The sequence below is a fragment of the Saccostrea cucullata genome, unplaced genomic scaffold (assembly GCF_032062105.1).
Source record: "Saccostrea cucullata isolate Sc308-1 unplaced genomic scaffold, CSIRO_AGI_Scuc_v1 ctg469, whole genome shotgun sequence".
Lineage (NCBI taxonomy): Eukaryota > Metazoa > Mollusca > Bivalvia > Ostreida > Ostreidae > Saccostrea > Saccostrea cuccullata.
This window is the reverse complement of record NW_026927600.1, coordinates 79,867-94,295: the sequence shown is the minus strand read 5'-3', so window position 1 is coordinate 94,295 and position 14,429 is coordinate 79,867. Positions and strand designations below refer to the sequence as shown.

Here is a 14,429-nt window from a genome sequence, read left to right as displayed (position 1 = left end):
GGCGCAGCCATATTGGATATCGCGAGTGCGAGACTTGCATTCTGAGAGAAGCCATCATCGGTGTCCTGAAACTGTTGTTGTGATTTTCATCGTTTATTACATCCTAAAGATGTCTTCTCAAGTCCAAAGTTTGCAGAAACAATTAACACAACTTCGACAAGAAGCTAATGTAAACAGAATTCCTGTATCGGAGGCTATACAAGAGTAAGTCAAATCAAAATGTTATCCTGAAAATGAAATCAATACCTGAATTCAAATTCGGACAGTCACCTCTTTTACTGGGTTGATAATGTGAAATGGACCTTATGAAGCAATTTAATTGTTGGGTATTTCTGTTTACTAAACTGTGATATTTATATGTTCAAAAAATGAATAATTTTGGGGTAATGCTTTGGTTAATGTAAGTACTGAAATATGCCCCACCCAGCAAGAGCAAGGAAAGATGTATTTCTTTATTTTCTTCCTAGACTCTTTCATTGTTGCATATTTCATAATTACGTTTCATTTAAATTAAAATTTGATATTTACATATACACCTGAGTCAGGCTGACTAACATTGATTTGTCCACAGGGGCTTGCTTGTTCATATTCAAATGCAAAAAATTATATATATTTTTTGACAAATAATGAAATATGCTTGCAACTACTATAAAACAACACAAGAGAGTAGAATCTATAGCGCTGAAATGATATGCCCCTCCATGATACGATATGTATCGCAATACATGTACTTGTGATACAATTCAATTGTTTCAATATTAATATACATGTACATTTAAAAAAGAAACAAGTTATAAGGTTCATAAAAAAAACAAGTATTCTGATTTCAAAAGGTGGATAGGTGATACAATAAAGAGCACTTCTTGTGTGCTTCTGTAGATTAAAAGAGCACTTTGTTAGGGTGATTACTAACAGATTTCTATGAGACTTTCTCTGTCGAATTTTCTCCCTTGCACATGTCAAACAATCAAAATGAGGTCAAACCCAATCTATTTTATGGAGTAACCAAACCCAATTATAGAAAAACAGAGAACCAAAATCGAGATAGTAAATTGAACATTGAACTGAGCAATTATACTGAACAGTATCTATATTTTGGTGAATTGTTTTAGCCCTACAACTAACAAGAGAGGATGCTATCTTTGCCCCTTCTTAAATTTAAACTCTGTTTTCAATTTACTGTAAATCACTTTTTATTTGTGAGAAATTTTTTCTCTCGTAATTGTGCGAGACAACATTAGCTTGCGAAAATTTCATCTCGGGTATAAAAATGTTCCTTAGTCCTTACGATTATGTAGAGGAATTTAACAATTCGTGAAAAGTATGTCTCGTTTATAATGAGTCATTGACTAACTCACAAAAATAAGGTGTCAGGAAAATTTAATGATCTACAGTATTAGACTTTTCTACCAAACTCACCATATTGCCACACCATGATGTTTGATAGTGAGATATAGACTGCATAATTAGTGGCTTTGGGATTATTCTCAAAGATTAAAAATTTCAATTAACACAAGTTTAATGACAAATGTAAATGATACTTTTCAGTATACTGAGCTACACAAACCAGCACGCACAAGAAGATGCTCTTGTAATTGGAGTGAACCAGTCAGAAAATCCATTCAGGGAACCTAAACCATGTTCCATACTCTAGTAAAGGTAATTTATTCTTATATATATCAGTATCTGGCTCAGTGACTAGCCATCAGCAGTCTTCACGAAAACTCACTGGTCCGAAGACGGAGGCCAGTGAATTTTGAGGTTGGGTCAGTGAAAATCGAAATTCAAGGAGTCCGATGGGCTTGTTGATCGTAAAAATCATACAGTCAAAATTTATTTCAACTGACTTACTTGCGTAAATTTCATTAATATATAAAATAAAAAGAAGAAGCAATCCTATTATTATAACCCTATTATAACATGGATGTATTACGTAACAACCGGAAGTAGCTAGTAATTATTAACTAGTACGTAAAATGTGCAAAGTCCCAACAAACAACTTACCGAAACGCGACAAAGGGCAAAAAATGGCGGCATTTCAAAAGTTGAAGTACGTAAACATGTAGGGTGAGTTCATCATGCATCGGACACTTACCTTGCTTCGGACAACTTTAGGCAATACTTAAGAGTTACGTGTATTTATTTGTTTCTGTCTTAAAGATGAAGATTTAAATTTTTTAATGATACCGATTGTTATTATCATGTTGTGATAAAAATACTCCGATAATGGCCTTGAAGTTACATCATATTTTACATCATCAAAGGGGAATAACCAGAAATTTATGATTTTGCAATTTTTAGAGTTATCGTTCTTAAAATTCGTCAACGGACCAGATCAGACTTTGGTGAATTTTATCAAAGATTGGCAACTTTACATAAATTTTAAAGAATTTTCCCTTCGATATTTGTATAATTCTTTTTAAAGCTGGTTTTTACTAGTATGTTCATTTCTCCGTACATCGGACACAAATTAACCATGCATCGGACACTTTCCGATGTAAAGGTAATCACGACCATTTTGATACAGAACCCTACTGACAGCTGTTTTTGTCGGAAATAGAAAATAAAAACTCTAAATTTTCAGTCAAAATACAAGTTATCCATATATGAAGTCTAAAATCTGACTCAATTTATTTCTACAAACCTCAGTATGATAGCACATGAGAAAAAAGGCCGAATTACCGCATTACAAGCATTTTAAGAATTTCTTGTTTTGAGTGTACATTTGTGCAACGATATCGTCAATTATATTTAAGTTGAGGGTTATTTCTTAGATTGAAAGTTTATCCATATCAAGGAATTCAAAGCACTGTCATGAAGGTATTATATTTTCCCAATTCAAATACCGTCTGTCCGATGCATGGTAAACAATGTTCGATCCATGGTGAATTCTGAGTTATTTTTAAAAACTCGATCAATAAAAAGCATATAATTGTGTCCAAAATTTATATTTTAATCACATACTAAATGTTAAACTCCATTTTGATAGTTTTCCGTCGGTAGCGATATCACTAGGACTTGTTGAAGTACAAGGGTATCCGATGCATGGTGAATTCACCCTATAAATTTACAATTATGAAAATGTATTTATTTTATTTTTTTATGAAAGGGACCAGTAAAAAAAATTGGTGGACTAGTATATTTTGAAAGTTCACTGGTCCGACTGGCCAGTTAGTTTGAAAAGTTTTCGTGAAGACTGCATCAGGACTTGTTTTTGTAATCTTGGAATTATCATTTCTTGTCAAATGTTGAACAAAGCACTATATGTATCTACATTGTCACCTCGGCTGAAAATTGATTTTTTTTTTTATTCAAATTTAATTCAAATTTTTGTTAATTGTTTTTGCATTATGGACAGTCAAAACAGGACATATAGACAAGACAATTGCAATATGTCATAAATACTTGCATCATATAACCACTAAGACTCAGCAGGAGGGGACCACAATTTTTTGAATTTGCTTGTTTTGTATTGATTTGTCATTTACTATACAAGAATATGAAATATTAATGTGTTTTGTACTGAAAAACAATATTGAGGCTCAAATGTTTGATAACATTTATAAAGTTGGCAATTTTGAGGTATATTTATTGTGCAGAAATCTGTAAATAATTGATAATGTTTGAAAGCCATACAGGGAAAATAAGTTGATTTATTTCAAAGAACTGTAAATGATCTGGGTAAGCAGTTGAATTTCTATGATATATAGAGGTTTTATTATTCCATAATTAGAAATCCATTTCAAGTATAATATTTACCATCAAAGTAGTGAGAGCTGAATAGGCAGTCCAAATTTATTCCAGCTTAAAGGTTGTGCTTAAGGCCAAAATAAAATTATAGTTTATTTGGAATTGCCTCCCGCCTTATTGAAATGCCCCCTCCTGAAAAAATTTTATTGAGCAAAAGTAGGAAGATTTTTTTTATTTAATCAATTTTTTTTTTGCCCATTACGTGCACATACACCATACAAAACACTGAAATATAGTGTCAGATATATGTAAAATTAGAGTTTTTTTTGTTGATGGTAGATACTTTTTTTTAAAAGTCAGAAAATGTATTTACTGTTTACTGAGATTTTTATCAAAAAATTAATCAATTTATCTTCAATTAAAAAAAAAATAATTTCCCTCCCTCCTGTGTCTGAAACCCTTCAGGCGGCAATTCCAAACAAACAATTTTTTAAGGATGGCCTTACAGAGAATATAAATTATAGAATTTTTTTTTGAATGTTCCCTTTCAGGTAAACTACATTGTATATTTTATTCCTAATAGGTTTTAATTTCTCTTTACAGGAACCAAACACAGATGTCTATTTTTAGTTACAATGGGCAGTGTGCAACCTTTCTCAGTGTCCCCATGTTATCTGTATAGATTTAAACCCCAAATGTTGTAATATGTTATCGGTTTGTGACTAAGTTTTGTAATGTTTCATCTTTTATTTAGAATTTTGCTTTGGTACACTTTCTTACTTTCAACAAAGAAAGGGGGGATGAATTGATACACATTTCGTAAATTCTATTGCACCAGGGTTTTTCTATATCTTGATAAAGTATTGACTAAAGATTCATTATTGATCTGTTCAAAATATTTCTCTTTATAGAGCAATTGTTTATGCCTTTTTACCTTAAATGAAAATTAAAACATTTAATGATAACAAAAAGTATTAGAGACGATAAAATTGAACGTAATTAAGTGATTTCAGAACTCGGTGGATGTAGAAAGGAATCCTTACCAATGTCTTGTGCTTTACTGAACTCTGCTATTAACATGTGTATATACTTGTATTTGTTCAACTTTTGATTAAGCTTCTTAGCTCTCACTTCAGAATAAGGACCAATGATTGACATTGAACTGTGTTATTGTGCAATATATCATAAAGCTTTAGGCATTTTTTGTGTTCACTACATTGACGTGCAATATGTTTTGTGTTCTGCAAACTTAAAACGGATACATGTATATTAGTATTCACTTCTCTGTCAAAGATAATGTAGTCTCTAACATTTTTTGATACTTCTTTAACATTTTTTTATACTCATATAATGTATAATTTCAGCAGCTTTATTTGTTTTTAAATACAGGGTGTGTAATATGTTGCTCCACAATGCAAAGAATGACTTCAAAGAAACTTTACAAGACATGTAGCAATTTGTGTTTATTTTTTACTATTGATGCTTTATAATAACAGGATGAATTTCCTTTTTTTTTAATTAAAAAAAATTTCCTTATTAACCTTTTATGAATTTTGTTATAATTTTAGTAGTTTTACAATATGACAGAAAAAATGCAATAAATTTTGAATAGGTTTTTCTTTGTTATTCATAAAGACTGAGAAGTAGATGTTTTTTGAATATTTAACATCAACTATCATTCCTATTAGACTGGTTCCATGTTGTAACAGATGTTGGCAAAAATACTGTATACAGGGTTATTTTCGCCCTTTTACACTTGCTAACAATTTTGTTACGTTTTTCGTTTTAAATTCGCCCAGTCACGGTTCTGTTTAAGAATTTATGCTGTGTTAGTTGAATTCACCCCATTTTAAATTTGCCTATTTTAGACAAGGGCGAAAATAAAACAGGGGCGAACATTTCCCTGTATTAAAAAGATACCTCACTGCTCAGTGGCCAAATGTAGCGAGGACTTAGAAATTTGCAACCTTCCACTGGCAAATGGTGTCATCCCAATATTAATGAAACCATTTTTTTCTTTTTAAAAAATGCGTAAAACAAAAAAAACCAACATACATACCCCAAAGATCTCAATCTGCACAGCACAGCATACTCAAGCTTGAAGTTTAGTGGCGCAGGCACATGTATTAATTCATTTTCTGTCTGATATTAGAGAATCTACTGATAATTTGGCATCCCTATATTGCGTATCTACGTTTGCAGTACAACTACCAATCATATTTAAAAACTGAATAAATTAATGCTTTAAAGAAATTTGTAAAGGAGTATTGATTTTGAAGAAAAACATCCCTTCCCCTGATCCTGAGGGTAAAAAAACTCCAAATTTTTTGCTTATCTACATTTCAAAAGATGAATTGCTTAATTTTAACGTACATGTATAAAATGAGGTCTTAGAACCGGCATTTGGTAGAAAAATTAGCCCTCTGGATGGAAATAATCGAAACAGTTTTGCACATCTCCAGTACACCATAAATCATACTATAAGATATGATATTATAATAGTAAGAGGCTTTATTTAATCCAAAGAACTTAGTTTTGTTTTTTTTTAATTAAAAGTAAATCAAGTTTTAGTCAGTAATTTACTTCCTAGATGAGACTGATACTTTTGAACATTTTATGAACCAAATGGGGCTGAAAAACGTCATATTTCAAGAAAAAAATAAAGGAAAAGTTAACTACGGTGATCGATATAATAAGGAAAAAAGCAATACAAAACTGTGAACAGGACATGAAATTCCAGGGGGGGGAATCAGTAAGGTTCTCCGGTCACACCCGCCGCGATCCTTATGTATTGTTCAGGTAACATCAACTTATCTGTCACTCTCCTACATTTGAGAATCAAATAAATTGGGAGATATAATGAAACACCATATGCAGGTGCTAGCGGAATACATGTATTGTTACATAACGAAAGCTGACGACGAAAAAGCTGAAGTCGTGTCGTGTACCAAGCAGTTTAGTATTGGACTTTTGCGAAGACCGCTGACTTTTACAGCTGGCAGCTTCTTTTACACTAGGACAATGTACGGAAGCTCTTTTACTATGTAATTATTTAGCTCAACATTTAGTTTAACGAAAACAATGGTTATTTCAAAGCACAAATAAGTTGCCCTTGAAGAAAGCGACAACCACCCTACCCTCAACTTCCAGCCTTCACATGTTAGTGTCGCCAACATCAGACCTATGGACACTAAAACAGTTTTCTTATCTTTTATCAATTCTGTACCTCCGTATATGATACAGGTTTAATTAACCGTCAACTGTAAAGTCAGTGCTTTTCGCAAAAGTCCTATAAGCCTTTTTTTTAATAGGACAACTACAGAAATGAATTACCAGTGTGATATCACAAAAGAAATTCATAAAAAATTAATGTTTTAGAACACTCAGTCGAAGACATATCCGAATTCATGTTCAGTTTCGATCAGAAGTGTTCAGTATTCTTCTTTTAACTTTAAAGGAAGCTCTAAATTTTAACAGAAACTGCTTTTTGGACTGGGGGGAGAATATATCATATTAAGGTGTGCATATTGAGACTTTATCATTCATTTATAACATAGGGTATCTGCCTTATTTCCACTGGAAAAATGTTCAAAAACAATGGACTATTTTTGGGTAGAAATCACTGCTGTTTACTTACATTTGGAAAATTAATGAAAATAATAAAATTGGTTACTTTATTTATATTTTAATCTATTATCAATCATGTAATTAACTGTAAATAACAATTTTTAAAGCTTAACTTCCAATGGCAGATCCCTCTAACTGTATAAAACTACCCTATAAGTGGAGCTCTTTAGTGTGCAGTGTTTAAAGCTTCCTTAAATCATCACTTTGAAGAAATAAAACAATATAAAAATCTTTGTACAAGTTCATTTAATTGTTTTTAGAATGCTAGTTGAGCTCTAAAGTTACATTCGAACACATTCTCTGCTCCAATTGTTTTCTCCTGCAACTTGGCTAACGTTTTCTTAACACGAACAATGATGTTAACAAGATCGTATCTGGAGGAAAGATGACAATTATTGAATTAGATTTAGAACATCGAGATCTTGTAAATATCGATATAAAGAAAAACATTACTTAATAAATGATCATTATCTAATATTTTTTTTATTCTTAAAGTATCACTCCTACGTAAACACTGTTAGTGTACAAGAAGCAAAATTTAATTACAAACATATAAAAACTAATGGCAAGTCTAAAACTATTTGCATTGTCTTAACTTTAAAACGAAACTGATTTTCACTTTATTAATTGCCCCTTGATATATCACGACCATTACAATGGGCATATAAAATTTTTATTTGATTCAAAAATACAAATAAAAAAAATGTGACCACATTTCGCGGATAAGTTCTCTGAAATAAAAAATTTATAATTGGTTTACAGAAACAAATATTTTTTTTTATTCAAAGTATCTTATGACAAATTATGAAACTTTAAAACGTTGATTTTCACTTTATGGATATATCACGATACAATTATTTACCAGTATTTCGATTTTATCAGAAACAAATTTCTGAAAACCACGTTGAAAACCACGTCACGTCCCTCATTTTGATTCCAATGATAAAAGTAATTTACCTCTTGGAGTATTTTCTGTAGTACTTCAGAAGTGTCTTGTATAAAAGACTTTCACTTTGTCGTACATGAAATTCTGTACAGTCTTTGACCATGGAATAACCTATCAGGAAATCGCTTGTGGGAGGAATGTAATGCTGGTCACGTGATACACCATTGGCTGGTCCACTTAAAATGCCTATTGAAGAAAAAAAGACTATCAATGATATATATTTACACCAGAAGTCTCTAATGAGACTGTAGGTCTACTGGCTTTTACTTTTAACAAAGGAGAAAAATAGCAATTGGACTTGAAACTTTGCAACAGCAATAGATAGAGTCATGATCTTTGGTTTAGTCTTTTTGAGACAAGATTTATTTCAATCAGACTTAAACTATACGAGAAGTAGCCTTTTACAAGACTTTTACTAAAATTTCGATTTCTTTAGCAACCTATTCATAAAAAAAATTGATAGAGACTACTAGGCATCTTAGTGAAGTCTTTCAAGTTTTTTTAAAAAAATTTTTTTATAAGCATGGCAACACTCAACCTAGTCCGAAAATTCTGACGTTTACCATGCTTTTTAACAATTCTAATATTTTGCGTTGCACGTGAAAAATTTGAAAAGCGTAAAAAAGCCTGGAAAACGTCAGAGTTTTCGGTCTATACTCACCAAAATTAAAAAATCCTGATATTTAGAATTATATATTTTAGTGTATACTCTACGTTTGTCAAGTCATATTGGAATCGGAAAGTATCAGACCAAAATTGTAGGAAAAGTAGAGTTTTGAAAGTTAATTTTACAGAAATTTATATTTTTAATAACCATCCATTGAAACACCGTTCATTGAATTGAAAAAAAAAGACAAGCAGAGCTATTTAGTTTATTGTAGTAACATTTTGAAATAAATGTTTGAAGACAAACAGACAGATACAGACGGATACCTTACTGTTGCATAAGCTCTTCTGGTTTTTTTTCTGATCAACAGAGCCAAGAGAGAGAGAGAGAGAGAGTTGTGGTTGAACACACCTTTTAGACTATAATGGTCTCCTCGACAACCTTGAATGAAGAAACATTTTGGTTTCCCTGAAAGAGAGACACATCGACTTCCGGTAAAAAGACTGGTGACATCTTCTACCTTAATTTCTCGACAGTCGCTCCCGAACAATGTCCCTCTCCTGCCGTGGCTAGCAATACAGCATACAAACGCGTCAAACTGGGCATGGTCCGCATTGCTGACGTCACTAAGAATCTTGATCATGTCGTAAGCAGGTACGTTTGCGTATCCCTTGACAATAAAATGCAGTTCATCCCTGAAGAATCGACTCAACTTATCTTGGAAACAAAAAATAAAAACAGAAATAGATAAATTTGAATTTATGGTAATAATAAACATACATGTACTTGTTTTTCAAACAAAGACTCTTGATTTGTACCATGGATTAGGCAATGTCATAGGGTAGAGACATGAAAAAGTATATGGTTTTTGGTCCATAATATTGCAGACCATAAAAGAAAGCAAGAGTCATTTTTTAAAAACTCAAAAATAGCTAAGACACTTGAGAATGTCACGTCTTTTTTCACGGTAATAGACATGTCATGTAGAAATTTTACATCATTGTACGAGAATGCGAGAATGAAACACGTCAGTCAAATTGTATTGGATAGTCTCCAAAACTTGTATGGTCAAAGTACAAATTACATATGACTCACTCGGGGACAATATGAAATATTTTGATTTCTTCAAAAGATAGCATGGTCGTTGCTAAAAACAAAATGAAATCTTTACTCAAATATTTCATGTATGAAATCAATTTCTTTGGAGATACCTGCGTCTTCTATTGAGGCATCTCGCCTCAAACCTTTCTGTATCATTCGGAGTGTTTGCGGTCCACTGTGTGTTAATGCTATCATCTCTTTGTAGAACTCATAGTTGTTTATTATAACAGCATAACCTAAAATGGACAAATTAGATATAGCTGATCCCGCCCACTTATGACGTTAAAACGTCATAGCGGTCCAATATTTTAATTGACAGGTCCAATATCTCACTCAGCGGTCCAATATCGATTTTTTGTACCGCTCAGTAAAGATGTTATTAAGTATACTAACTAGTGATCTACAGCATATAGTAATTTTTACATTAGAGGGTGTTTTTTAGGGTAAAACATTGTTAACCAAACCTCTAGGTTTTCTGGTTGTGGAGTAAAATGCGGAGTCACTAACATCATTCAAGCTCCTCCATTTTGGTATTAATTTCTGCTCACTATCAAAATAAGCGTTTTGTACGGTCGAAGTCGTATTGAAGCGACTCTTAGGTGTAGTTGTTTTTGTGTCCGAAATGTTATGTATCCTGCCATCAACACTTTGATTGTCCATGTGTACAGTTTTACTCATTACGTCGGAAGTGTCCATGACGTCAACCGTAATATGGTCGTCTGCCGTGCATGTTATCATCGTGGCGCTGTCAACGTTATGTTGAAATTGATCCAATGACTGGACAGCTACTGAAAAAAGAATATTATATTTGGATTTTAGCTCACATGAGCTGAAAGCTTACATGAGCTTTTCTGATAACAGCCCCTATAGCTTGCCCATAATCTTTGATTGGTTGGAGTTGTGGCTTCCATATTTCATATGTGTAATCCTTGTGACAAGACCTTTCTTTGGGTACCAACATACTGTCAGAGCAAAACATTTGTGGGTGATTAAATTTCGTTTATTATTCACACAGTATTTCACCGTTTGACCCTGACCTTAGAATTTGACTTACTTTTGAAAAACTTTAACCTTGGCCATAACTTTGGACAGTTGGTAGGATTTTTAAAAAAATCTTATGACAATGCTTTCCCCTGGGTACATATAACTTGGAGTTTGACTCATTGGTTAGGCTTTCACATTTTACGGGTACATTCATGAAGACAAGGTCTTTCTTTGAGAAACATTTTTTATCTCTTGACCTTGGAGATTGACTTGCATTTGAAAAAACTTAAACCTTCGCCCAAAGCTGCCATACGGAGACATAAATAATTCACAAAAACATCTTGTTTAAATACTACTAATGAATTCTAGGATAGAGTTGGCTAAAATCATAACTGCAGGGCTAAAGTTACTAATGTGAGCGTTAAACTGTGGCCTACATTGGTTGTTTTGCTAGTTTGCTAGTGTATCATCTATACATGTACATTGCATTTGGCTGCGTGATTTTCGAGTTTTAAGAGCATGTAAATAAATTTGTTGTCTTATTATTTTGTGCATATACTAGTATATCAAAATATAAAATATATACTACTATAGTATTACATTGTGGTAGTGTACTTACGTTGTTTGGCATGTGGGTAGAATGAGTTCTGAAGTCGTTGCCTTGGTGATTTGTTTATTCCCATCTGTACGTGAGAGTGAGGGTGAAGTCGTCTGTTTTTGAACTGGACAAGAAGCTCTTTTTCCAATGACCTGGCATCAAGTTCTGTGTATAGGAATTAAATCCAAATAATATGGTAAAATTCTTAACCCTCGTGCTTTAATTGACCCGAAATGCAATATTGATACAATGCAATATATGATTGAATTAAATATAATTCCATGGCCAAAATGCGCTAATTTATCATTCTATAGCCATTGATAAAGATGGTGTCTAACTATACGATAATTTATATGCGTTTACAGTACATGCAGTTGGAACAATACGTTTGCATATTTGGATGATGGGCTTCCGGTAACGTGCGTTGCATTTTCCTAAAACTACCGGTATATCGGCTTTAAAAGTTTTGAAGCAGTTTAATTTTACTGCGGAATTATATTGATTTTAGTTGACTGTTTTTTTTCCGCCAAGAAAAACGGGAATTAAAAGGATTCTTAACCAACCTTGTCATTTCAAAATAAATAAAAAGTACTAAGTATGTAAAAACATCTTTCAATTTCAGAAATTTTACAATAGTGCTTCCAATTTTTAAAGCAACAAATTGAATAATCAATAAAATTTTGTTCATATTACACTATATCAGCGATAGCGTTCACACGTTATCTCGGTTTTAATCCATAAAATGAGGAAAATTGACAAGGATATATTGCTATAAAAAATTCTTAAAATTGCATACAATGGCAAAAAAGGTTTGCAGGTGCTGGAAAAGTAGAATTTCTTTTTCGAACTATACACAAATGTAGATCGTTCTATTCGTATAGCTAAAAACGTCTCCATATGAGTGAAAAAATTCTCAAGAGGGACGTACACAAATATAGTATCGTCCCTCTATTTTTTCTTATATAGCTAAAATACACCACTATAACCACATTGTGAATAAAGGAAAAAAGTACTCACTTCTCACAGAGGAAGTGGGCGATGGTAGATCTTTCTTAAATGGAAATGATTTACTTCTATTCCCCACGGTAAACACCGACATATCTGAAACTGAATTTAGTTGTGTGGATAACCATATGCAGTTTAACTTCAATTTTAGTGTGGAAATGTCTACAAATACGAAACTAAGGACATCTTTATCAGCATTTGTTTTTTAATCTCTTTGTAATATCTACTCTCATCAATCTTATTTGTTTCATTAAGAGGTGACAGAAAGACCTTGAATGAAATTTTTGCGCTCCATTCCGATTATATTGCACAAAACTGTATATATATGGACATTTCTTGACAATTTAATTATTTCTGTGCAGCTTGAAGGTATATTGGAAGCAGTCTACACCTCTTCAACTTCGACAACAGAACTTCATATGTAATTCGCAGGGGACTGGGGGAGGGGGTCTTTTTCTGAGACGTCTTTTCTTGACAGTTATGTATGAAAATTTTCAAAGTTAGACCTGCTTGTACCCCTTTTCTTCTTTGTTCACTTGTTGTGTGTTGGAAAACGCATGCAATCAGCAAGCACATATAGTTTCACTGCAAATATATATTTTTTAAATAAATATATCCCCAAACCCCAACACCCTCCGAACCCCGAATTATGAATTTAAAATGAGGAATTTGAGTTTGAGAAACGGTCAAGTTCTGTCCTATTTTATTTGCTTGACAATATTTATCCTACCCCCACCTACCCCTCTTATAGATATGGACAGATCAGCACAAGTGAAATCATTCTACCTTTGTTTGGAGGGGAAAAGGTAATACGAGATTTCTCTTACTCATATTAGATGACATGTTCACATATCATTATATAATTCAAACGGGGGTTAGAGTCAGAGAAATCTTTGAATTGTAAATAGGATACAATACAGTTGTTTATTTGACCTATGGCACCTGATCCCACCTCTGATGTTTTGGAGCTCCGTGTTTGCTCTGCTCTTATATTGTATTGTTTTATGGAATTAAGATCTTGAATACTGTTCGTTATCTCCATATGTTTCACCCAAAATGTATACACCTCCTAAATAAGAAAGGATCCGCACCTGGTGTTGTTCTTCTTGGTCTGACTTGTGGTAGTTGATGAAGATTCTCATGGCTGCCTACTTTTCCGGAATCTTTAAATAAAAATTCAACTGTAGTGAAAAATTGTTGTAGAGACTTTCTACGTTTCAGTTGCGTATGCTAAAAACTTTCATGAGCTTTGTCATAAAAATGAAAAGCCTCTGAATCAATAAATTAAAAACATTCTTTACTTCCAATGTCGCCTTCCTCTTGTTGACCAAGATCACGACGACCGGTACCGCTGGACACGTCTGTCAGCATGTCATAGAGCTCGGCACTGTTCACACTAATTCTACCATGTCTCTTTAGCTGTAATGAAACATATGGAGATAACAAACAGTATTCAAGGTCAAAAGTCCATAAAACGATACAAAATAGGAGCAGAGCAAACACAGACCTCCAAAACATCAGAGGTGGGATCAGGTGCCATGGAGGAAATAGCATCCCCTGCCTATCGGTCACACCCGCTGTGTGCTCTTTGTCATGATCGGGAAAAAATGGATAGAAAATACAGCCAGAAAAACCTGCTGAGACTGCAGCTCTACTTTGTTATCAAACTGCACAGAATTTGTAGCTAAGCTAGTATAATGTCTTTTTTTTTTGATTGGTCAAATTTTGATATGTCATAGTCTTTTCGACTTGAACACAATAAACTACATTAAGTCTACATCTGTTTCATTTTTTTTTACATATCGGAGAGAGAAGATGAAAGTATATACCAGAATGTATTTTTCAAAAATGTATTCTCACTGGCAGATTTA

The 14,429-nt window shown here is 32.9% G+C and overlaps 2 protein-coding genes across 2 annotated transcripts; one reads left to right on the top strand and one right to left on the bottom strand.

The window, feature by feature from the left end:
* Positions 1-17: 17 nt before the first annotated feature.
* Positions 18-5,305, top strand: LOC134274921 (guanine nucleotide-binding protein G(I)/G(S)/G(O) subunit gamma-7-like). Its single transcript, XM_062757163.1, has 3 exons — positions 18-204; positions 1,549-1,659; positions 4,294-5,305. Exons 1-2 carry the CDS (start codon positions 110-112, stop codon positions 1,652-1,654), a joined length of 201 nt encoding a protein of 66 aa, XP_062613147.1. The 5' UTR covers positions 18-109; the 3' UTR covers positions 1,655-1,659; positions 4,294-5,305.
* Positions 5,306-7,445: 2,140 nt separating this feature from the next.
* Positions 7,446-14,097, bottom strand: LOC134274911 (caspase-8-like). Its single transcript, XM_062757150.1, has 9 exons — positions 13,860-14,097; positions 13,650-13,721; positions 12,571-12,660; positions 11,575-11,718; positions 10,436-10,759; positions 10,082-10,207; positions 9,282-9,587; positions 8,275-8,449; positions 7,446-7,691 (listed from the first exon to the last, which is right to left on the bottom strand). The coding sequence occupies exons 1-9, from the start codon at positions 14,074-14,076 to the stop codon at positions 7,574-7,576; spliced, it is 1,572 nt and encodes a 523-aa protein (XP_062613134.1). The 5' UTR covers positions 14,077-14,097; the 3' UTR covers positions 7,446-7,573.
* Between the last annotated feature and the right edge of the window lie 332 nt (positions 14,098-14,429).

Excerpts from the sequence above, each read along its gene's own strand:
- LOC134274921 (XM_062757163.1), top strand. The coding sequence starts at position 110 with ATGTCTTCTCAAGTCCAAAGTTTGCAGAAACAATTAACACAACTTCGA. Across the intron at positions 205-1,548 it reads GTATCGGAGGCTATACAAGA|TATACTGAGCTACACAAACC; the intron begins GTAAGTCAAATC and ends GATACTTTTCAG.
- LOC134274911 (XM_062757150.1), bottom strand. The coding sequence starts at position 14,076 with ATGTTTTGGAGGTCTGTGTTTGCTCTGCTCCTATTTTGTATCGTTTTA. Across the intron at positions 11,719-12,570 it reads GCCCACTTCCTCTGTGAGAA|AACTTGATGCCAGGTCATTG; the intron begins GTGAGTACTTTT and ends TCCTATACACAG. Across the intron at positions 10,760-11,574 it reads CTACCCACATGCCAAACAAC|TAGCTGTCCAGTCATTGGAT; the intron begins GTAAGTACACTA and ends TTCTTTTTTCAG.